This window comes from Planococcus citri, chromosome 2 (genome assembly GCF_950023065.1).
Source record: "Planococcus citri chromosome 2, ihPlaCitr1.1, whole genome shotgun sequence".
Taxonomy (NCBI): domain Eukaryota; kingdom Metazoa; phylum Arthropoda; class Insecta; order Hemiptera; family Pseudococcidae; genus Planococcus; species Planococcus citri.
Window position 1 is genome coordinate 23,907,269 of NC_088678.1, and position 24,712 is coordinate 23,931,980.

Consider the following 24,712-nt stretch of genomic DNA (forward strand, 5'->3'; position numbering starts at 1 on the left):
TTACAGGACTACAATTATTCTCACTTATTTTGTAATGAAATGGTACGCACAAAAACTTTTCATAAAGGTAAAAAAAAAAAAAATAGGGAACTAAGGCGATCTTATGATTCTGAAGGAGGAGTAACATGCATTTGCCCAAGGGAAATGAGATTACAAAATTCTTGAGAAAAATTTTGAAATTTTTCAGTCCGTATTTTAGAATTAAGTTGACATTTTAAAAAAATTTCCAAGCTGCGCACTTACTTATCTGAAATTTTGACCAATACATAGTAGGAATGAAATTTTGCTAAAAATCAAAAATATCGACTGAAAACAAAAATCTACCAATGTACATTGGAAAGAACTCTTGAACATTCATTATTCATTAGGAATTAGAGATAACATTTGCCAAAATTTCCCTATTTTTAAATTTATACAACATTAAAATTTTGCACTTGTTTATAGGACTACAAGTATTATGCCAACTGGCGAGTGAGAATCGCCAAATTGCCAGACATTCAAGAACTTGAAAGAAACTGATCAATTACCAATATTGGCAATATTGAATACATCTTATTTTACAATTTTATTGAGTATTATATTATGGTCTAAATATTTGTGTCTTGCACAGTAAACGTCACACATTTAGAAAAAGAAAGGTGAAAACTGGAAACTTGTCCGAGAGTAAAAATATAATCCGTAAATTAAAAAAATTGAAAAAGGAACATGAAGCTGCATGTTAAGCACACAAGTTAGGTACATTATATCTACAACACAAATTCACAGTATTCCCCACAAAACTTGAGTAGGTAGTACTCGTACTTGATATAAATTCTAAAAAGTAAAGGGAAAACACAAATACATAAATTATTTAGGTTTAATAACAAAATAAATTAATATTCTTAAATTACCTATCAGTTAGATAATGCTACACTTATTTTACTTTCAAACTTACGAGAAAACGCCTTACACACATCATTCAACAGTTGAGGATACATCGGCATAATGTTGTTCCAAGTCGCCGAATTCATGATTTCAGTCGATTTAGCTAGAATAAAGTCAATCACTTTAGATTTTAATTTACTCACACGATACAGATCAGACAGTACCAGTATATTCGGCGCGTTATCCACCGATAAAGACTTGGAAATTGATTCTACGCAAATCATTTTTAATTCATCCAAATCGTATTTATCAGCAGCGGCTAATAAACCGTCGGCCAGTTTATTCACATTTTCGCATTTTCCGGTATAAATAAATTTCAACATTTCAACCATTACGTCTTCCGTTACGTCGGTAATTTCTACACGATTTAGTTCATTTTCCACCATACCGCTTTTGAACATTTTATCGAAATAATTACTGCGCGAAGCTAAAACCACCTTATGAACGGGAAAATCCTTTCCTCGTAACGAAAGCGTGAAGTCTGAAAAATCATGATTCTCAAGCGCCGACGAAAAATTTTCGGAAAGTTGTTGTAAATGAGAAGTATTACATCTACGAAAAATTTTAGCGAAATTTTTGTCACTCATTTTAAAGAACGTTACTTCGAATGAAATCGTTAAGGTATCGTTTTGTATTATGTTTTTCTTAAAATACTCGTCTTTCTTGAGAAAATTAGTCCAGCCCCAAGCATCCCCACCGGAATCGGTATGTTCGGCTAAGGCATTGTTGAATTCGTGATATCCGTAAGTCGTTCGGAAGAGTTCTTTGTGTCCCTTATCCAAAATAGAGAAAATGGATCGTGCGAATACTCTTTGGCATATGCTGTTATCGCTCAAATATAAATATATGCAAAGAGTATCTTCTTCGCCGTCTTCGCCTCTAGGAAGGAGCTCTAAATGCCATCGTACTTCGTGATTCGTAGGAGCTAAGAATTTAGGCGATTCGATTTCGTCACCTTTTTCGTCGATCGCACTGAAATTAGGTATTTTCCAAACATATTTCACTTCGTCGAATCTAACTGTACTGCACCAGCATTTTTCGTTGATTGGAAAACATGTGCCAGTTGAAATTGGACGACTCGATTGGCCCAATGATACAGACATGATGATCAGTATTGAAAGTTCACAAGTACGATGTCCTACTTCCTTTTATACTTCAGCAAGCTTTCAGAAACTGAAATAAAAATAAATAATACAATTTAATTACTTTTGATTCAAATTATAATCTCCTAAGCGAAGGTAGAAGAGTGTACAGTACACACTTCTTTCACAGCATCTTCAGAGCAGCACAAAACCATACATGTTGAGCTCCAGACTGCTCTCGGTGGAATTTTAAGAACAAGAATAAAATCAGTAAGTGAATTTTGGTCAATGTTTATTCAAAAGAGCAACAAAATCTAATCCGTATACGAAGTTTACAGGTTAACTCTATAGAAAGGACTTTAGTGCTGTTTTTTATGTGATGAAAAGCTTTCATTCAAATATACTGAAATAATTTCGATATTTTATTTATTCAAGATTAGCATTGAAAATACTCATAATAATCTAGACATTCATACAAAGCTCAACAATGGAAACTACAAGGAAAATCATGGCATTACCTGATTCGAAAGTAGAATTGCCAGATTGACGTTGGTTTCGGAAATTTCGAATCAAGCTGCAGAACTTGCAGATGAAAAATTTCCAACAAAAAGAACGAACATTTTACAAGTTTCCTCAAAATCGGCAGCTTCTCAAGATCTCATTTCAACGAACAAGTTCGCTGTTTTTTGATAACAAAAAAAAATAAAAAATTAATTCTGATAACAAAGATAAACAAAGGACTTGTTTTTTTTTTAGAACCCGATGTTAGTTTGTCTCAACGAGGCTGCTGCGGTTTTGATGTGTTCGAGAACTTCGAAATTTTCATTTTGCGTTGGATGGACCATGGACGAGGACGAGGACGACTCTCATCAAAGAATTTTAGCATTGAAATTGAAAACGAGAGCAGAGATCAACTTCTTTGATAAATGTCACTCGAAAATAATAACTGTTCAGCGTAAAAAACCTACAAGCATGAAGTACTTCAAACTAAGCTGTAAAAAAATAAATAAATATTTCGTGTAAACCTTTGAGTATATTATATACTCAAAGGTGTAAACATCAAAATGATGAATATTTATTTTACATAAAAATGTAGTATGTATTACAAATAATTGTACTCTCTCAAAATGTTGGCGTTGGCAGTACTGGGAGTAATCTCAGCTTCGATGCGATACTTACCTGGCTGTTCTTCTTATCCGGGTGCTCTCCTGTTTACTACCTCTTTGATTTAGTTTATAGACGCGACTTCGATGATATTCTTGATTGATGATATTTTTATACTTTTATAACGAATATATTTCCGTTTATTTCTCGATGTGTTTATTATTATTCGAATATACGATTAGTCCTACATGGTAGACAGAAGCGTAGGTTTCGATTCGTTGCTTGTTTTTTAACATTTCGGTAGTGATTGTGTACTTGTGTAAACTTCATTCGGACAAGATGGAGGCTATAATAAATCCTATAGTGGATCGTATCAAAGCTGAGCTGGAAAGTTTTATGCGATCGACAATCAGTGTTCCTGTGAGCAGCTCAGTAAGTAATCAGATTTCTAATCCGATTTCGAATGCGAATCCGATTTCGTTAGTGGGCAATTTGCCAAACTACTTTTTCATGCCGCCACCACCACCACCTCCGGTGACATCTGCTGTTCCGGTGACTTCGGCAGTTCCGATATCAGTATCAATTACATCCAGCGCATCTGATATGCCGCGACTTACGGTGACAACGTTTAGTAAACCTGCTGGTCGTTATGTGACAGCTCATAAATTGGTGAATTTACATACCACTGCTGCAAATGTGGTTTCGAGTAGCACCACATCCGCATCTTTAAGGCAACCTATCATGTCAACGGGTGCCTCCGCAGTACCGATGCCACCACCGGTGGGAAATATTGGATGTGCTCCGCTAACCTTCAATTCTATGTTCCCGAATATCGATTATAAGCTGACGGAGAAAAGTAGCTACCGAAATTGGCGGCAGATGCTGTTTGACGAATTAAGAGTACGCAGACTTACTGATATTGTGGATGCATCAGTTCAGCGACCGAATACAAGAATCGATGATTCCATTCGGAAAGCGACTACTCGTTTACTGATAGTAGGTCGCCTTGACGAACACCACCAGCGTTTAGTCGAAAACATCAGGGAACCGGCCGAAATCATAAAATGGTTGGATAATGAGAAACTGCCAATATCGGAGAACTTACGAGAAGCTCTCTTTCAGAAAATCACGAACTTACGTTTTGAACCGTTTATTGACGAGCCGTCGAAGTTTACCAGGCAATTGGAGGATTTATTCGAACGAAGTAAAGAAGCAGGCATGGTGTGGACGGACGATTTCAAAAAGAGTATGCTGTTACATAAAATAAAGAAGGCGCGCAGCGACATATCGATGTCCAACCGAACGAGTAAAACCAACTACCAGATGATCAAAAAATGGCTATGTGACGAAGAGGCGACTGAGAAGGAGCTCAAGGCAGTAACCTCAACGGCGGCTTCAACAGGGGTTCATTTTGCCTCTGCCAATTCTTCGAACTCGAATGGAAGAGGAAGAAATTTACGAAACAATCGACGTGGCGATAGACGTGAACAAAACAACGATCGACGTGGGGAGCGACGTGAACAATACGATGATCGAGATCGACGTGGCGATAGACGTGAGCAATTCGACGATCGACGTGGCGAGAGACGTGAACGTGAAGACAATCGACGTGGTTCCTATCAGCGCAATTACGACTCGAGAGATTCCTATCAGAACCGTAACTCATCCGAAGGCAACCATTATGGAAGGTGTCGAAAATGTAACATGAGAGGTCATGCGATGAAAGACTGCAAGACGAATGGGTCTTATTGCTACTGCTGCAGAAAAGTAACCGATCATATTGCGAAGAACTGCCCCGAGCGTAAATCCGATGAAAAGTCTGGTAAATCTGGGTCCGGTCAAGGGAAAGGCGATAGCGGTGGAAAATCTATGATGGTCCGAGGCGATAGAAATTTCGAATTAAATTCGAAGTATTATTATCCTGACGACTGCCTTAACTCGGCGGGTAAGTGTTTCATGACAGCAGTACTGTCAGTCAATTTTATAATCGACTCTGGGGCAAGTTATCATTTGACAAATGAGCGGCGAATTCTCTCCAAGGTAAGAAAGTTGAGTAAACCAGCGGTAATAGATTGCGCTAAGAAAGGACAGGAGTCTGTTCTGAGTATAGAGGAGTTAGGTGAGTTTCATACTTACACTGTTTTAGGTAAGCCAATTACTTTTACAAATGTCTTATATTCTTCAGAAGTTTCTGAAAATCTGCTGAGTTTACGGCAGCTGGTACAACAAGGTGCGACATTTGATGGAAGTTCGCTATATTTTTATATCAGAGATGGAAATTCTGGTGACATAATTATTAGAGCTCAGTTTCAATCTCCGTTCTGGGTCAGTGATCTGCGTGTTCGTAATCCAAATGAAGTGGCTATGTTAGCTAATGCTGATGGAGGAGGTCCAAGTCCAACGCTTCCGACGATTCGTGAAAACTTGGGTCTTCTATGGCATACGAGATTGGCGCACGCTTCGCTAGGTTATCTTGAACTATATAAATCGAAGATGGCGATTTTGAAAAATGTAACTTTTGGTAAGGATATTATGGATTGTCAACCTTGTGCGTTAGCTAAGGTTCACAGGAACCCTTCAGCGGAGTAAGATAGCTTTACAACGAGTTCATTCTGACGTGATGGGCCCTATAACACCTCTATCATTCCCAGGTAAACGTAGGTATGTGATAACATTTATAGATGATTTCTCGAGGTTCTCAATGGTATTTGTGATGTGTTATAAAAGTGATGCAGCTGACTGCTTTAGAAAGTACTTAGATGAGATGCGTAGAATGTTGGGAAAAGATGTTAAGGTACGGTACTTACGTACGGACGGAGGTACCGAATATTCAGGTGAGATGGGAAGGTTATTGAAACAGGAGAAGATTGAGATAGAGGTAGCTGAACCGGATACCCCAACTCATAATGGTGTTGCAGAAAGAATCAATCGGACTTTGCGCGAAAAGACAACAGCGATGCTGAGCGATTCGGGAATCCCAATGTCCTTGTGGGACCATGCTATATCTCAGGCTGTTTATATCTACAATCGAACTCCTCACAAATCGAACGGTTTTAAGACACCTTATGAAGTATTTTGTGGTGAAACTCCTGATTTATCGTTTATACGCCGGTTTGGTTGTCTGGCCATTCCGAAGAAAACTAGAGAGGATTATGAGAAATTTGATGAAAGAGGTATTAGAGGTGTAGTTTTGAACAATACTAGAAGTGGTTATCGAATTTTGTTACCTTCGAGGAAAATTATAGAACGTAAAGATGTTGAGTTTATTGAAAATATTACGTATAGAGATTTATTGAAAAGTAAAGATGTTGTTTTCGATTTTAGTTCAGACGAAACTGAAACTGATATTAACTGGCACGACACGGTAGAACGAGAAACTACCAACGAAGAGGTAAGTGTAGAAGTACCCAGCAAGACTTCTGGTGAATTGAATGTTGTCCCAAGTACTAGTGGTCAAAACGATGACTCTGATGAATTTGACATTGAGAACGTCGAAGAAACTGTGATTTTTGATGACTCGTCTAACGATACGTTTTTAGCTTTTGATCGTGTTACAGCATTACGTGCATGCTTACTCGAAGATGAAAAGGATCCAATGACTTACGCTGAAGCTTTAGACCGTACTGATCGTGAGTATTGGATAAAAGCCATAGAAGATGAAATGGCGTCTTTAGAAAGAAATGATGCGTGGGATTTAGTTGTACCGCCCAAAGGGGTGAATATCTTAGATTCTAGATGGGTATTTTGTAGGAAAACTAACGAGAATGATTCTTCAATACGATATAAGGCACGTTTGGTTATACGTGGATTCAAAGATAGAGAAGTGTACGATATAGGAGATGTGTACTCTCCGGTGGCTAGTAAACACACAGTTAGGATAATTCTTGCGCTTGCAAATAAAGAAGGTTGGTCGATTATTCAATTAGATGTTATTACTGCCTTTCTTAATGGCAGATTGAAAACTACGGTATATATGCATCCGCCTGAAGGAATGGAAGTTGATGAAGGCCTGGTTTGTGCTTTAAAATGTGCTTTGTATGGGCTCAAGATTAGTCCGTTAACTTGGTTTAGTAGGTTCGATGAAGCAGCCAAGAAAATGCAGTTTACCAATCATCCAAATGAGCCATGCGTGTATATCTGGCGAAGGAAACATTTGGTGGTAATTTTAGTACTTTATGTAGACGATTTCCTAATCACAGGTAATTGTAAAGATAAGGTTGTTGAGACGATTAGACGTTTAAAAGAGGAATTTCAAGTAAAAGAGTTAGGTTCTCCTAAAAAGTTTCTTGGTTTGGAAATTGCTAGATCGGAAGAATATCAAACGTTGACTTTGACTCAAACTAGTTTTATTAATTGTGTGTTGAAACGCTTTAACGCGTTGAATTTGCCAGCTGTTCATACTCCAGCTTTAACTCGAAATTGTGAAAAGAAAAGTAAGTCAGAGAAGAAAACACCGGAATGGAATCCTGGTAAGCCTACGCCTGGCAAGTCTTTGTTTAGGGAAATTACTGGCTCGTTATTACATCTAGCCAACGGTACTAGACCAGATATTATGTTCGCTACGAATGTGCTATGTCAACATCAAAGTAATCCTCAGCCCGAAGACTGGGAACGTGCTCAGAGAATTCTTCAGTATCTGAAAGGAACGGCAGAGCTAGGGCTAACTTATAGAGGGGTGATTAAGAAAGAAGGTGTATTTGTAGATGCGTACACCGATGCGTCGTTAGGGACTGGAGAAGAAGGTTGCTCTATTACAGGCTATTTTGTGCGAGCGTACGGTGATCCGGTTGTTTGGCGTACGAGAAAACAGTCGGTACCAGCGGGTTCCTCAGCTGAAGCGGAATATTTCGCTCTATCCATGTGTTCGAAGGATGCTGTCATTACGGTAGATTTATTAGAACGTTTAACGAAGAATAGACATGGACCAGCTCTTATTCATAGTGATTGTCAGCCTGCTCTCGCTATCGCTAAAACAACTGGAGCTCCCAAGCTCAGGCATATAGCTAAACTCAATTATCACATAGTTAGAGATTTTGTCAAGGGTAACAAGATTATTTTGAGATTCGTTAAGTCGGAAGATCAGCCGGCTGATGCCCTCACGAAAGCTCTTGCCTCAGGTCGATTTCAAGAACATTGCAGCTGTCTGCTCAATATGTAACATAATTTTTGTATTTCAGGCGTCGACCGTATATAATGGACGAATAATTCAACGGTGAAAAAATGACAAAATGTGACGGCTAGATTTTGGATGCAGAATCCAGGAAATCTTCTGCTCATGCGCCAAACATGACGCTTACGGTGCTGGTGGAGAGAGAGACGGTTCACTAGTTCAACCCACGTTCAACCAGTAAACCGTCTCTCTCTCCACCAGCACCGTAAGCGTCATGTTTGGCGCATGAGCAGAAGGTTTCCTGGATTCTGCATCCAAAATCTAGCCGTCATTTCCTGCGATTTGAATTATTCGTCCATTATATACGGTCGACGATTTCAGGCCATTATTAATTCGAAGATGATAGTTCCATTAGTTCCTATGTTTACGATGTACGTTATTGATCTCCGCCTCTCCGCTAAGATTAAAGGGGTGTGTTGGCGTTGGCAGTACTGGGAGTAATCTCAGCTTCGATGCGATACTTACCTGGCTGTTCTTCTTATCCGGGTGCTCTCCTGTTTACTACCTCCTTGATTTAGTTTATAGACGCGACTTCGATGATATTCTTGATTGATGATATTTTTATACTTTTATAACGAATATATTTCCGTTTATTTCTCGATGTGTTTATTATTATTCGAATATACGATTAGTCCTACACAAAAAGGCATACACTACGAATAAAAATGAAGTATAGAAGTGATAAAATATATAAAAACCGGACACTTAGAAGAAGGATGAAAGCCCTCTTAAAAAATTAAAGCTAAGTAGGTATCTAAAAATTCAAAAAGGAAATTACAGCACAGCATTGAGTAAGGTATGTATAATATTCATACTGGTACATCATAATTCAGTAAATGAGGTTTTTGTAAACATTTTTAAAATTCTTAGATTAACAAAAATATAAGATGAAAACTGAAAAAGCTTTAAAAAATATTTTAAAAACTACCTAATAATTAGGATAAAAAGGTATAAAATAATCAGTCATATTCACATTATAAAAAAACTATAATACCTAATTAGGATAAATATAAAATAATCAGTCACATTAATCAGTCATTTGCAAGAAAAAAAACTGATCTAGCTTTCAAATTACAAAAATGTAGAAACAGAAACTAACATGATCACTTGGAGCCAGAGCCGGAAGCATCGGATAGACGTAAAAAAGCTGCACTACACACTTCGTTCAATAGTTTAGGATACATCGGCATAATGTTATTCCAAGCCCTCGAATTTTTTACTTCGATTGATCTAGTTAGCATAAAATCAATCACCTTTGATTTTAATTCATTCTCATGATACAGATCCGCCAACACCAATAAATTCGGCGCATTATCTACTGATATAGACTTGGAAATCGTTTTTAAGCAAATTTTCTTTAGCTGATCAATATCATACTTATTGGCAGCTGCTAATAAATCGTCCGCTAATTTATCTACGTTCGCACATTTACCAGCGTAAATAAATTTCAAGATTTCATTCATAACGTCTTCTTTTACGTCAGTGATTTCTACACGATTTACTTCATTTTCTTTCATACCGCTTTCGAACATTTTAGCGAAATAATTACTTCTCGCAGCTAAAATAACTTTATGTACTGGATAATCCTTCCCTCGTACTGAAAGCGTGAAGTCTGAAAACTTACGATTCTCTAGCATAGATACAAAATTTTCAGAATAATTTTGAAGATGAGCTGTATTACACCCGCGAAAAATTTCAGCTATACTTCCTTCGTCAATTTTAAAATACATCAACTGCAATGAAATGGTTAACGAATCGTTTGGTATCAATCCGTAGAATCCTTCGTATTTCTCGAAAATACCGTTCCAGTTTTTATTATTCATGAACTCGTAATACAGAAAATCCGTACTATAAATTACATGCTGCGCGTTATTTAGAATGTTGATGCTGAATTTCGCGAATACTCTTTTGCATTTGCTGTTTTCGTTTAGAAATAAATATAATTCTATACAGTCTCCGTTAGGTCGAAGTTGCAAATGCCACTGACATTCATCGTCTGTGCGAACTGAAAATGCGGTAGATTCGATGAAGTCGTTGTACTCTTCGTAAATACTGAAATTATCTACTTTCCAAGTATGCTTTAGCTCATCAACCTGGACCGTACTGCACCAGCAACCCTCGACAGATGTGATAGCTGAAGGGTTACACTGAATACTCGCCGACATGATCTCTTAGACTTCGTTTCGATGTAGTTCAAACTGAAATTAGAATTAAAAATTAAAAATACGATACGTTTGGCTGCTTTGAATTTCCACTAAGTACGAACTTTTCAGAGGTAATTTTAAACTTCATTTTTCAAAATTAGAGCTGAATAATCATACAAACTAGATTACCTGAATAACTAGCTGAAAGCTGCGAGAGAAACAGAAGATTTGCCAAGGATTATAAACTAAATCATACACACGAAGTTTCAAAAATCAAAATTAATTTTTTCTCATTTTTTACTCAAATTTTGAGTTGATAAGAATGTTGTTTTTGTTGCATTTGTTGTTGAGCTGAATTGTGTCAGTCGCATTTCATGGAAGCCAAAAAGGAATAACATAAGGGTTTCCCAAATTGATTTGCTCTTATCTTGATTTTTTTTCAATAAACTTTTTTCAGCCAATCAGCCATAAATAAACATGCAAAAAATACATAGCCAATAATTTTTACTTTCTAAAAAATTTTGAGAACCAAAAAAATTTGGAAAAATTCATGAAAAATTTGTTGGAATTCGGCTTATGCAAATGACACAATTCAGGTCAAGCTATGTTAGACGGACAATACGTTTATTACGAAATAAGAAATACACTAGCGATGCGCCAAAGACCGCGCAATTGAAATTTGAATTTTTTCTCTTCATCTAATATCTTCAATTCTTCATCATATTACCAGTGAATGTAGTAAAAAATAAAAATAATGTACTTCAATCTTCAAAAAAATGATATTATTCTGGTGTTTTTTCTGCATAAAATCAAATTTTAAAAAACACTAAGTAAGAGGAATATTTTTATAAGATAGATAAGCAAAAATATAAGATGAAAACTGAAGCTTAAAAAAATAGAAAAAAAAACTAGGTAATAAGTAGGATAAAAATGATCACATTAATCAGACTTCAGACATTTTGCAAGAAAAAAAAACTAATCTAGGTTTCAAGTAAAAAACGTAAAAACTAACAATGATAAATCACCTTCAATTGCGGTAACAAGGCTCAGCAGCCTGAAAAACATCACTTAGTGCCGGAGCCGGAAGCATCAGATAAACGTGAAAAAGCTGCATTACACACTTCGTTCAGTAGCTGAGGATACATCGGCATAATGTTGTTCCAAGCCCTCGAATTCTTTATTTCGGCTGTTTTAGTTAATATAAAATCAATCACCTTCGATTTTAATTCATTCTCATGATACAGGTCCGCCAACACCAATAAATTCGGCGCATTATCAACTGATATTGACTTGGAAATCGTTTTTAAGCAAATTTTCTTTAGTTGATCGATATCGTACTTATCAGCAGCTGCCAATAAGCCGTCTGCTAATTTATCCACGTTTTCACACTGACCAGTGTAAATAAATTTCAAGATTTCATTCATAACATCTTCTTTTACATCAGTGATTTCTGCACGATTTAGTTCATTTTCTTTCATACCGCTTTCGAACATTTTGGCGAAATAATCACTTCTCGCAGCTAAAATAACTTTATGTACTGGGTAATCCTTTCCTTGTACTGAAATCGTGAAGTCCGAAAACTTATGATTCTCCAGCATGGATGCGAAATTTTCGGAATAATTTTGGAGATGAGCGGTATTGCACCCACGGAAAATGTCAGCTAAACTTCCTTCGTCCATTTTGAAATACATTAATTGGAGTGAAATGGTTAACGAATCATTCGGTATCAATTTATAGAAAACTTCGTCTTTCTTGACAAAATCGTGCCAGCCTAGATTATCTTTATCGCTACTCAATTCAGAATACAGGAAATTTGAACTATAAATTACATGCTGCGCGTTATTCAACAAGGAGAAGCTGAATTTCGAGAATGCTCTTAGGCATTTGCTATTTCTGTTTAGATGTAAACCGAATCCTATAGAATCATTACATAGCGTCTCCATGTCAAAGACATTTCCGAGTTCCAAATGCCACTGACAATCATCATTTATATGAACTGAAAATGTAGGAGATTTAAGGGTTGAGGGGTTTTCTGCAAGAACAATCCTGAAATGATCCACTTTCCAAATATACTTGAGTTCATCAATCTGGACCGTACTACACCAGCAACTCTCGGCAGATGTGAAAGCTGAACGGCTACACCGACTCGCCAACATGCTGATTTAAAATCAATTTTCGTATAAATGCTTGATCTATTTACATGGAGATTGAACACGCGCTTTATATTCTTTAATCTCCTCAGCGTTTCGACGTTCTTCAAACTGAAATTACATCAAATATCATAAGTTCGGATGTTTTTAATTTTCACTAAGCACAAGCTTCATTATTCAAAATTAATGCTGATACTTAACTATACAAACTAAACTACGAACGTTACCTGAATAATTAGCTAAAAGCTGCGAGAGAAATAGAAGATTTGCCAAGTATTACTCGTATCAAATTGGAAAGAAACAATTGAAACTTTGAAAGGAATCAAAAATAATTTCATTCTCGATATCTCGATCTTGCTAATTGTTGATTTGATAAGAATTCTGTTTTACAAAAATACGAAATACACTGCAGATGCGCCAAAAACCGCGCAATTGAATTCTTTTCATCACATCACCAGTGACCGAAGTAAAAATGTACTTACAAAAAAATGACATTTTTGTGTTTTTTCTGCATAAAATCGCATTGTAAAAAACAAAGACAAGTAATTTTTAAAAATCATAAGATGACAGTTTTTCTTTTTGAGCAATAAACTCAAAAACCGCCCTAAAAAACGAAAATTTCAAACAATTTTTTTTGAAACATTGGTTCTTTGTGTAATCGTCTTGTTCATCGTTCTCTCCCAATCCCAATCGATTATTGACCGACTTGTTGCGTGTCTTGATCCTTTCGATTTCGAAGCGTTTTTCTTGTTTTGATCGTGATTTCTAAATTCGCGATTAGTTGTATTGTATTGTGTTATTTTCGGCGTAATGAGTTCAATAACTCCGGTAAATCGTAATTATTTTCGCGTAATTTTATCGCAGTGAAGTACGGTATAAATGTTTAGTTTAATTTTTAATTAATAACGTGCGTGGATTAGTAGTTCGGTAAGGTGGTGATTGTTTATCGACTAATAACAACGATCTAATTTTACAATTTGGTGTTATTGGGGCGTTACGTTACTGATCCTTCCTTCAACGATGTTTTAGCAGTTATTTTCAAAAAACAGTTTCCTGGTGAGTATACTTCGTATTGCATATATTTTGTTCTTCTTTCTAGATCTTATTTTGAAATTCTAGCTAACGTTGGACAAAGTCCTCAGATGCAATCCAATCAGATCCATGAATTTATCAGTTACTCGGTTATACGTATTTGTCTATGTTTCAAAAATCACGTACTTCTGCAAGTATTCCCAAATTTTCTCAATTTTCTGGTCTAATGACAACAAAGAAATGAGTACTGTTTGCGATTCCTTCAATTCTGACGATGCACGATCAAGTATTCGAGTAAAAACCAACCATGATTCAGCAATATGTTTCGTAATAAATCATTTATCCGCAGTTTAAAAAACTTAATAATAGTCTCTCTTATCATATCGTTAAATTTATCTTTTTGATAGTTCCATTTCATTACTTACTGAGTGTATTCACGTAACTCGTAGCTACAATACAAAAATATTGTATGTAGTAATCCATCATCAAAAATATCCTCATACGTACACCCTGAAAAAATACATTTGAATTTGAAGACGTTTTCAATTTTCATGTTTTGAAAAATTGAAAGTTGAGATATACTACATGGAGATTCAACAATTTTAGACGAACAATGTAGTTGTAGATTTCATTCTAATTGAGTATTGTTATTTAATTACTGTATGTAATTTTGAACGTCTTACTCACTCTATTCTAATCTACATTATGTACGATGTAGCATTAATTATTTCCCCCCACCTGTCAACCGGCATGCGGGTTCTTCGAATAAATAATTGTATGTCTGCATTATATCCAGTCGTTAAACTATGCAACCTCGTATATTGTAACATGTGCATACCTCAGATACCTGGTTCAATTACAAATATCTCAGCTATTCTTCAAAGAAATGATTTGACATCTTAAACTTCAACCAATCCCTGTATATTAGGATAATAATTTCAACTGAAACATTCAATCATCATGAAAATACCCATCTTTCTATTTGTCGATAATATATCCACTTGTCTACACGATGATAAAAATTACACGACGATGAGTATGACTCATCCTCAGTTACTTTTTAATTCCGAGATAACAGTTCAGCCAGTGCCAGTGTTTCCTAGTTTTCATCAAACTCGATCTTATGGTACTATAAACGTTATTACGAACACCATTAATATGGTTTAGTAACGTCCTACATCGTGTACACTCATGTTAACACTCATAAACAGGTTGTACAACTTTTTACACTCGAGTTGAAATTCACATGCAGTGAATTAGTGACTATGAGAGATTGAACGTTTTTGCAGTATGCACAAAGACGATTAACTGTTTCATAAGCTTATTTCTAAACAACATAGACGGATATTGGCTGAGTAAAAATAATGTCATTAAACTCTCGAGTCTCGAATGTCTGAGCTGCAAAAATACGTAGTTTATTTGAGGTATTCAACTTCAAGATGCTGTCATTACGATCATATATTCTAAACATGTCGTAAAATAGAATACTAATTGAAATAGTACTGCTGCTGGTAATTTTAAACGAAAAACAAAATAATTAACAGACGTCTAATTGAAGTACCGAGTACAATATATGTGACGCGGTACGACAAAATCGACCTTCCGTCTGAAAAAATTATTTTTCACTTTTTGACGGATTTTTGGTACTTGGACATTCAAAAATCATTTAAAACCACCCAGAAGTCCCTACGATTTGCATAGCTCCATATACGGGGTAATCCAGTCAGAAGTATGCTCATTTTTCTGACTTTTTTGATTTTTTTTTGATTTTTTCATTATTTCAATTTTTAAATCGATCTGGAGGCGAAACAAAGCGTTCTACGAGAAAAATACATCAAGCAAAGTTGTAGAGAATTAAATTTCCAAAAACCTATAACAGGTTTATTTTTCTCCTAAATGCATAGTTTTTCCGTTTTTCTCAAAAAACAGAAATTTTATGGTAATCATCATGAGGTTTTTGTTTCTCGTAGAACGCTTTGTTTCGCCTCCAGATCGATTTCAAAATTGAAATAATGAAAAAATAAAATAAAAAATTGAAAAAATGAGCGCAATCACGACTGAGCCCCCTGTATCAATGTAAATAACCATTTTGCCCAGTGATATTCACACAAAAACAGGCAAGAAACGTTATCCAAGACTATGTTTAGCTCAGTTTAGCCGGAGAACGCGATTAGAGCGCAAGCGCTTCCGCTAAACGAGCAGAACTGGACTGAAAACTTTAACCCCCCATAACTCAAAAACTTGTTTTCAGACGGAAGGTCGATTTTGTCGTGCCGCGTCACATATATTTTTTCTTTTTAAAATCGCCTATTTATCGTCGAAAGTAAATAGTCATGTATCAGTAACTTCGTGGAATCTTTTTTGACGATTGATTTTTACGCTAATATACGTTATAACTTATAATGTACCTACTTATGACTAGCTATGAATGATGACCTTGTGTTCGTTAAATAATCGAATATCGTTTTTTTCTTCTGTTTTTTTAGTTCGTCAGCGTCTGATCGGGCAATAGAGCCGTTATGGATGACGATAATAGCAGTGACTCGTGCACCGAATCCCGGATACCATACTTGAGGGTGTGTATTTTTACTTTCTATATGAGAATATCTACAGGATGAGATGATTTTAAACACAGATATAAAAGAGAGAGAATAATTTCTAGATTATTTTATTCAATTTTGAATGATTTTTCGATCTATTTTTGGCAGAAATCGATATTTTAAAGTCGTATGCTCGTTGCTCGTAAATTACTATGAATATACTTACTTTAAAAATGTTTGATGTTGACAAACTTTCATGTTGCATTATTAGTGCTCGAAACAAAGAAGAATTAAAAGCTTAATAAATATACAGACCTCCTACACTCCTACAGTACAGATAACATTTTTATCTGAGTAATGTAAGCCATGATAAATCGAATGATCTAAACTTGGTTAAATTGAAAGATGAATGGGGTTTCAATAAGTGCGAGTAGATAAGTTATTATCACAAATAATTCGTTGTTTTTCTTAGAAACATCTGACTCATTTGGAATTGGAATTTTTGTGAATTAATGTATATCGTAAATCAGTTGAAAAATTTAAACGCCATGGGAGTGCGGGTGATATGGAAACTACTAATTGTATCACTGTTGATAAGTTATCTACCCTTTTAAATGCGGCTCTCCTCGTTAAAATTTTTTTAACAAGTTGCCTTGCAGTTTTGCTTTTTGCTAAAATTGTCAAAGTTTTTGTTGTGAGCAGATCGCTTTTTAGGAAAATTACTACGTACTTCTCACTTTTTCCGCAAAAATTGTCAACAATTCCCGATTGTTAGCAAAATTGTCAAAAAGTTTTACTCTTTTTTTTTTACCAAAAACTGCTCGAAGAAGTCCTGCCTTTAGCTAAAATTGCTGTCAAAGTCTCGTTTTTTGCCAAAAATTAAGATTGTGGTGCTTTTGCAAAAAAAAAATGTCACTCTTTTCTGAAAATTGTCCGCATGTGTTGTTTTTTTTACCAGAAATAATTACAAAATTCTCACTTTGTTGCTCAAAATTGCTAAAAAACCGACTTTTTTACCTAAATGTTGCGAAATAAAATTTTTTATGAAAAATTCCGAAACCGTATCATTTTTTGGCACCATAATTGTCAGAAAGTCCTGCTTTTTGTTAAAGCTGCACAAGTTTCTATCGAGAGTTCCATTTTTGGATTTTAAATAATTTTGAAAATATTTTCTCCCCCCTCCCCGAATATTGAGTGTAAATTAGGTCAAAACTTCGAAAGATACCTATAACTTTTCAAAAATTGGGAATATTTTGAAACGCCAGTGGTCTCAATTTTTTGACTTTTCTAAAAAATTTATGACCTGTTGGAATTTCAAGTACTAAAGTGCCTTTTTCTATTTTTGGTTAATTTTTGAAAATCAAATTTAGGCCAAAAATGAGGGGAAAAATCAAAATTTTACCAAATTGACCAAGAAAGCTGAAATTTGGGATATACCCTATTTTCGACACGCCAAATCGATTGGAATTTGTTTCAACCTGTTTTGAGCAGTTCTGGAGCCTCCAGCAGATTTTTGAAACTCGAAATTTCCCAAAATTTCATCAAATGGGAGATGGAAAGCCGAAATTCATTCTGCGAACTAATTTCAATACGCTACGAAGTCGACTGCAAGTAGATTTCAAGTCGTTTTGGAGCCTCCAGCGACTTTTTGAAATTTACTGGAGTCACCAGATTGTTGGAACTTGAAATTCCCACAAAATTTTACCAAATGGAGTTAGCAGGCTGAAATTTACTTCGCAAACTATATTAAATACGTGATGAAGTCGACTTCATGGTGGTTTAAAATGGTTTTGAAGCTTCCAGCTACTTTTTGGAAATTTCAATTTTCCAAGAAACGCCATACAACCTTTCAAGAAGTCGCTGGAGGCTCCAAAACGACTTAGGGCGCAATGTATCCTTATGCGGGCTCCTCGACTAACATAATATATACTTTGCTCTCATTTCTCAAATTTTGCTCACTTTTTCTCAAATTTTTGGTCACTTTTTGCTATTTTTCAGTCATTAAGGTCACTAAAAAAATTAAATAGTGGATTTCATGCCTGCCTCCTTGAGAAAATCCTGGCTTTTCCACTGTGAAGGAGGTGGAAGGGGAAGGGGCTGAGATGAGAGCTTTCTGAAAATTTGGTTGAAAAAAGTAGTGAAAAGGTAGTGATTTTTTCAACCAAAAAAAAAATCCTAAAACTGATCTCGAATTTTGACGACAATGGCATAAGTCGGCGTAGAATCTGAAATTGTATCTTAGAGCTTGGTCATTTTTTCGAAACAGGTTTGATCGGAAAAAGAGCGAAAACCCCATAATTTTTTCGAAACTGCTTTTTTTTGAGCAGAAGCGCCCATATCTTCCTTCAGGGACTCCTTTAATTCGAAATCACCGTCAACAAATTATTGAAATTATGAATAAAATTCTCATGTTCGTTCTTGATACTCTACTATTCTTAAGTATCTCGAATTCTTTCTTTTGTTATCATGATTTTTGAAACTTGAGGTCGACAAGTTTTATTCTTTGAAATTACATTTCAAAAAGGAATGAGTACAATAAACATGAACATTATTGTAAAAATGAATTTTTCTGTATCTTCGCCCATTATAGTTCATTATCAAAGAGAACATTCGGTCATAATTTATCTCATTAGGTTAATAAAAAAAAAAAAAAGAAAAATACATTAATAAATTCATGGTGGAATAAATTGTCGCTTTTTCGGATATAATATGTGCAGCTAAGCTTACAAACACTATTAGGTATACATACATATACAATACACACTACACAATGACAACGATATAAAGACATTACTAGTATCTCTATTATAGTTCGTGTTTCCTTTAATCGTAGATACATTATATTAAGAACCCATCTTGTAAAACGTATTATCTCAAGGGAAATGTATGGGAAGTTGCGTTTGATGACGGTATGTGTAATGTGTATAATACGTAAACAAATCACCAAGTCTAGTTTAATATATGCAAATACATTAGTTATTCGTACATAGGAATTGATAAATTTTCAAATATTTCCCTTTGTTCTTTAAACAGTTTGAGAAACTTTGTCATGTATCCTATACTAAGTACAGCGTAGGTGTGCCAGTTCTTGAACGAAAAAAAACCGCCATATTCTCGCTCGGGTTTATTAGGTATATTATATTCAGTGCAAAAATCTCAACGAGTGTATGAAGTTTTCTCTTTTAATATGCTCGTATAAGCACGTAGTACGGTGATTACATATTTTAATATATTTTTCGCCTGTAAGTGCCCTTTTAGTACGTTTACGTTGGCTCATTATAAAGATAAACAGACGGATTCCGGTAATGAAAATTTTTCGCGAAAATTTCACGTTATTATAGCGCAAAATATTATGCAAAGTGTTGCCAACGTGATCCCGAAAGGTAAACCGAGAACGTCATTTTCTGCGTAAATGATCATCGTAGATATTGTTCAAATCGTAGGTACCTACGCAGAAATAACGACGAGATCGCTATAAAGAGAGATTTTCTTATACGAGCTATTTTTTCCTCGCGTGAATTGTTCTAACGTGAAATATGACGTATATTGCAAAAAGCTACGGTGGTGTAGAGATGATTTTCGTTTACATGTGCAACAGCTCGTGTTTAATGAAAATTTCTCGGCGTGATGCAGTTTTTTTTTCTCTCCTGCGGTTTTTCAAAAAGAGGTTCGAGTAAGGATGATGTCTGGGTGCTTAGTTTCAAACCTTGGAAACATACACGGAAAAAAAAATTATGGATAATTTTTACTATTTCATACAGTAACCGGATCCCATTCAAAAATATTGCGATTTTTACTATGAGATTAGTAAATTTTACTATGAGATTAGTAAATTTTACTATGAGAGTAATAAATTTTACCTAATTCTATAGTAAAATGTATTTTTTGGCTGAGTAAAAATCACTATTATTTTTGGATTGGATCCGGTTACTGTACTGAAATAGTAATTTTTATTGTTTTTTTTTTTCAGTGTACGTGGTGGATTCAGATTTTTTTTACCCGAACTATACGCTGGTTTCAACAGTTTCGTGTATTTTCAGCTATTTACCGTAAGATTTCGACAATTTTTTGTCCGTTTCCACACTATTTCGGTGGTATTTTGTCAATTTGTCATCATTTTATAGCAATTCTATGTGAATTTTTGCGAGAATTTCGTTCCAGTTTGGCATACCTACATACTTGATTTGAAAATATTTGAATTTTGAACATAATTTTTTGGGCAATGCTATATTTTGATACAATATTAAATGACTTGAAATAATGTTAGCTCATTTTCTTCATTTTTGGCGAATTATGTAAATTTAGCTAGGGGGGGGGGGAGAGACTAGAAAGAATTCTCATTTCCCGACGATTTTGTTACAATTTTTATGATTTTCCATCAGTTTTTTTAAAATGCAGTCAATATTCAAAATTTTTATGTCAATTTTACTGATTTTAAAAAAAGCATGATAAATAAAGTAGCTGAATTTTGGCCATGGGAATAGGATTTGTTCAAAATAACAAAAAAAACTAGACAGCTAAGCATGCAAAGTGTGCGTAGCTAGCTGCCTTTTCTACAGCTATAACCGTTATTACATCTAGGTAGTGCATAAGTGAATCAACCATGTCACAGTGATGAGAATTTTTGAAACTCTCACTGCTTCAAAATAATAATTGTTTTTCAGTGTTTTCATATTTTCCAAATTACAATAGGTATTTCAGAATAATTTATAAGCTTGTATTGCTTCTAAATTAAGAAATTTCTAGTTGTTTTTCATAGTTTGCATTGTTTTAAATTTACAAAATTTCAAATCGATTTCCCGAATTCCCCATCGCTACAATTTCATAAAGTTTTCAATAAATTTTCAGAATTTTGCATTGCTGCTGAGTTAGGAAATTTGCAATCAATTTTTAGAATTCACATTGCCTCTAAATAGTCAAATTTTGAATAATTTTTCAGAATTCTTATTGTCTTTAAATTAAAAAATTTCAAATTCAATTTTCAAGTTCATATTGTCCACAAATTGTAAAACGTTTACTCAATTTTTGGAATTCACATTGCCTCCAATTTTTCAGAATTCTCATCTTCTTCATAAATATTACAATACTTATTTCATATAATTTTCAAGTTCACATTATCTGCAACTTACAGAACTTTTAATCAATTTTTGGAATTCTCAGCGTCTCTAAATACAAATTTTCATATTATTTTTTTTAGAATTTCCATTTTCTTCAAATTTATAAATTTTCAAACCAATTTTCGGAACTTGCTTTTTATTCTAAATTAAGAATTAAATCTTATAAAATACCTATGTTAAGAATTTGCATTGCCTATTACACGAAAAAAATATGGGTAATTTTTACAAAAAAATTTAACTAAATACTCACAATTAAGTACCAGATCCCATTCAATAATTTTTACTGTAATCGTATAGTAAAACTTATCATTTTAATAAATTTTGCTATAGGTACCAATAGTAAAAATCATTTTGTTTTTATAATTTTTACTAAATCATTATAATAAAAATTACATGTTTCAATTGTACAAAAATTAGTTTAATTACTCATTTTGAAGTAATTTTTAAATTATAAGTAAAAAGTTAAAAATTATTCATGTCAAGGTAATTCTTACTTTATACTTATGGCTATAGGTAGACAAAAAATTAATGAAATGAGTTTTTAGTTAGCAAATGATATCATAATTCATAACTCAGTTTCAGCATCATTTTTGCCCCATTACCATGTACTACATAGTAACTCCAAAGCATTTACCTATCCAATTTTCATACGAAAAATCCATCACCTACCTACTTACCTCACGGGGATTCGAACCTGGGTCCCTAAATTTCCTATTCCTACCTACATGCCCTAACCACTCAGCCACAACTTTGCTACGAGGGTTAGGGCATTAAAATAATATATTTGTTTGGTAAACGCCCCACCAAACCACGCCCACTTGGAATTTACAGCTAACAGACTGGGGGTGTAACAGGGTACAATGAAACACAGCTGGTGATGGAATAGACTGGGGGTATAGCAGGGTACAATGAGCGGCAGGTGTTCTACAAGTCCCCTTTTCCCTTTTTTAGGATTTAATGCATTAAAATAATGAACTAAAATTGCAATTACTCAGCAATTACCCATCCGAATTGAATGAAAATTAATCTATTCCCTCCGCCTTAATGATTCTCAAATGGTGTCCAATAGGTACAAAAAACGGTTGGATAGCTTAAGAGAACATTCAGTTCCAATAAAATTTCATTTCTCAAAGCGAAACCAATAGTGTGCTACGCACACTAAAAAAACACTTTTTTGCAGAATTTTTTAAGAATTGGCGAATGTTTTTCCAAAATTTTAAAAAAATTTCAAAGTAAAATTCAGATTGAGAAGAATGTTGTATTTTTTATGCAATTTCTCACATTCTTCACTCAGGCATGAAATTTGGTCACTTAAAAAGTGACTTAATTATCGACTCAGTATCGAGCAAATCAAAGAGGAGTTTGAGATTTTTGGAACATTTGGTCGTAAGATTATTAAAACTGAGAGTACTTGAAAAATGGGCATTTCTCTCAAAGCAGGTTTGGTAAGGGCTGTATCCAAAAAACTATGATTTTTTCCGAAAATACCCCTTTTTTGAGAACTCATATCTCCTCTCCAGGGCCAAATCCATACCTAAAAAATTTTCTTAGTGACTTACAACTCGAAATGAGGGTCTCCACCAAATCTTGAAGCTTCCAGCTACTTTTTGGAAATTTCAATTTTCCAAAAAACACGATACAACCTTTTAAAAAGTCGCTGGAGGCTCCAAAACGACTTTAAAGCCACCAGCAGTCGACTTCGTAGCGATTGAAATTAGTTTATAAATAATGAATTTCGACTTTCCATCTCCATTTGATGAAATTTTGGGAAATTTCAAGTTTCAAAAATCTGCTGGAGGCTCCAGAACTGCTCAAAACGGGCTGAAACATTTTCCAATCGATTTGTCGTGTCGAAAATAGGGTAGGTATATCCCAAATTTCAGCTTTCTTGGTCAATTTGGTAAAATTTTGATTTTTTCCCTCATTTTTGGCCACAAATTTTTTTACGTAATGAGTATTTTTGACTAATTTTGATAATATTTCAAATCTTTGTTTGTCATTTCCAAGTTTTGATATTTTTCTAATAATATTGAGTAATTTTTTTCAAGTTCCCGAGCAACTTGTGCAAAATTCTATTAAATTTTTGTAGCATGTCGGTTATTTTCCAGTTTAGTTTCGAAACAATTTTTGAACCAATTTTATTGCTTTTTCATCAATTTGCCGAATTTTGAGGGATATTTTTTGGATATTTGTTAATACTTTGCAAAAATTGTTGCAATTCTAATTAACTTCTAAATCATTTTAGAGTCTTTAAGGGCTTTAATACTAATACCAATTTCGCAATTTTTCAATTATTTTTAGGTGATTCTTTCGAGAATACATAAGGGTTTTACGTAGTTTGTTTTTATGGCGAGTTTCATTTAAAATACATAATTATTCTAAGTCATTGTTTTATATATTTCTTATTATAATCATTAATTTGAAAATCTATATTTTTTTTTTTGATAATGGGACTGCAGTAGTGCCTTTCTAGTTTTTCAAGTAATTTCATTAGATTTTGAAACAAAACAATTTCGAATGCATTGCGAACTAATCAAATAATAAAAATTAATCGTAACAAGATACTTCCGTGCATAATTTTCATTCAAATCAGTCTGATAATCCCTCGTCAATCTCTCACGGACAAAAAAAATCTTGAAAAACAAAGGGGACAACTTCAAACTTCGAAATAATTTTTCGTTTTTAATTGTTTTTGAAAAAGGAAAAAAAACGAACGTATAAAAAAACCAACACGACGCTCGAAACCTCCCTCTCCTGAAAAATTACTACATTTGAATAATCGTTCACGGTTCATTAAGACGGATTAATTTTTTCTCGATTTAGTATAGAAAGTCGAGCTGCTCTGCAAAGAGAAAAAAACTCGTCCATTTTTTTTTCGCGCCGCCACAGTTGAAAAAAAAACCGACGCGACTAAGCGCATTTTAAAATATGCAAATTGACGCGTTTGTCTGAGAATGGAATCATTGGCCGGTATATTTATCGTTTCCTGTGTGATTCCTTGTAACCAGTTAGATATGTTTATTTTGTTTCTAGTTTAATATTTGATTTTCGATACACGCTCCCGTTCAATATTCATATTCGTTCAACCAAGTACCCCTACGTATAGTTTCCCTTTTTTATAATTTGAAAAAATTTTCTACCAGTTGAAATTTCTACTTTGTATGCTTTCACTTTTGTTTGTTGGAGTTAGCGGTTTGGTTTACAAGTTTTAGAAAAATCCCTTTTTAAGTTTCTCGTGTTTTTTTTCCTTTCTTCCTTTATTCGTTCTCTTTCTCTCTCTCGCTTTCAAGATTTTTTTTTATTGAAGTGTAATAACATTGCCGAGTAAAGGGCGAAACGATGCAGTATATGGTGTTTGTATAATAATAATGCTACGTAGGTACTAGGTAGGTACCTTTTGTAATAACCGAGTGGTTTTTTCTGCATTATTTTTTCTCTAAATGTTGTTT

At 34.4% G+C, this 24,712-nt stretch overlaps 5 protein-coding genes across 6 annotated transcripts in view; 2 read left to right on the forward strand and 3 right to left on the reverse strand.

Moving 5' to 3' along the window:
* Positions 1–893: 893 nt before the first annotated feature.
* LOC135834025 (speckle-type POZ protein B-like) lies at positions 894–2,027 on the reverse strand. Its single transcript, XM_065347864.1, has one exon. The coding sequence runs from the start codon at positions 2,025–2,027 to the stop codon at positions 894–896; it is 1,134 nt and encodes a 377-aa protein (XP_065203936.1).
* Positions 2,028–3,132: 1,105 nt separating this feature from the next.
* LOC135835103 (uncharacterized) lies at positions 3,133–8,879 on the forward strand. 2 transcript variants are annotated; one of them, XM_065349195.1, is made up of 2 exons: positions 3,133–5,055; positions 8,602–8,879. In XM_065349195.1, the coding sequence occupies exons 1-2, from the start codon at positions 3,450–3,452 to the stop codon at positions 8,610–8,612; spliced, it is 1,617 nt and encodes a 538-aa protein (XP_065205267.1). In that variant the 5' UTR covers positions 3,133–3,449; the 3' UTR covers positions 8,613–8,879. The 2 variants fall into 2 exon arrangements, with proteins under 2 accessions (XP_065205267.1, XP_065205266.1); XM_065349194.1 differs by lacking the exon at positions 8,602–8,879 and adding an exon at positions 8,288–8,442.
* LOC135835104 (speckle-type POZ protein B-like) lies at positions 8,870–11,053 on the reverse strand. The gene is made up of 2 exons (XM_065349196.1): positions 10,614–11,053; positions 8,870–10,478 (listed from the first exon to the last, which is right to left on the reverse strand). Exon 2 carries the CDS (start codon positions 10,443–10,445, stop codon positions 9,384–9,386), a length of 1,062 nt encoding a protein of 353 aa, XP_065205268.1. The 5' UTR covers positions 10,446–10,478; positions 10,614–11,053; the 3' UTR covers positions 8,870–9,383.
* Positions 11,054–11,255: 202 nt separating this feature from the next.
* LOC135835105 (protein roadkill-like) lies at positions 11,256–12,943 on the reverse strand. Its single transcript, XM_065349197.1, has 2 exons — positions 12,802–12,943; positions 11,256–12,685 (listed from the first exon to the last, which is right to left on the reverse strand). Exon 2 carries the CDS (start codon positions 12,578–12,580, stop codon positions 11,489–11,491), a length of 1,092 nt encoding a protein of 363 aa, XP_065205269.1. The 5' UTR covers positions 12,581–12,685; positions 12,802–12,943; the 3' UTR covers positions 11,256–11,488.
* A 389-nt stretch (positions 12,944–13,332) lies between these two features.
* spri (sprint) overlaps positions 13,333–24,712 on the forward strand; it is a 201,822-nt gene continuing 190,442 nt past the window's right edge. Inside the window, exons 1-2 of the mRNA XM_065349199.1 lie at positions 13,333–13,630; positions 16,093–16,182. Coding sequence (XP_065205271.1) covers positions 16,126–16,182 — 57 coding nt within the window. The 5' untranslated portion in view covers positions 13,333–13,630; positions 16,093–16,125. The remainder of the gene's footprint in view (positions 13,631–16,092; positions 16,183–24,712) is intronic.

Bases quoted from the DNA above. Each gene is read 5' to 3' on its own strand.
- LOC135835103 (XM_065349194.1), top strand. From the start codon at position 3,450: ATGGAGGCTATAATAAATCCTATAGTGGATCGTATCAAAGCTGAGCTG.
- LOC135835104 (XM_065349196.1), bottom strand. From the start codon at position 10,445: ATGTCGGCGAGTATTCAGTGTAACCCTTCAGCTATCACATCTGTCGAG.
- LOC135835105 (XM_065349197.1), bottom strand. From the start codon at position 12,580: ATGTTGGCGAGTCGGTGTAGCCGTTCAGCTTTCACATCTGCCGAGAGT.
- LOC135834025 (XM_065347864.1), bottom strand. From the start codon at position 2,027: ATGTCTGTATCATTGGGCCAATCGAGTCGTCCAATTTCAACTGGCACA.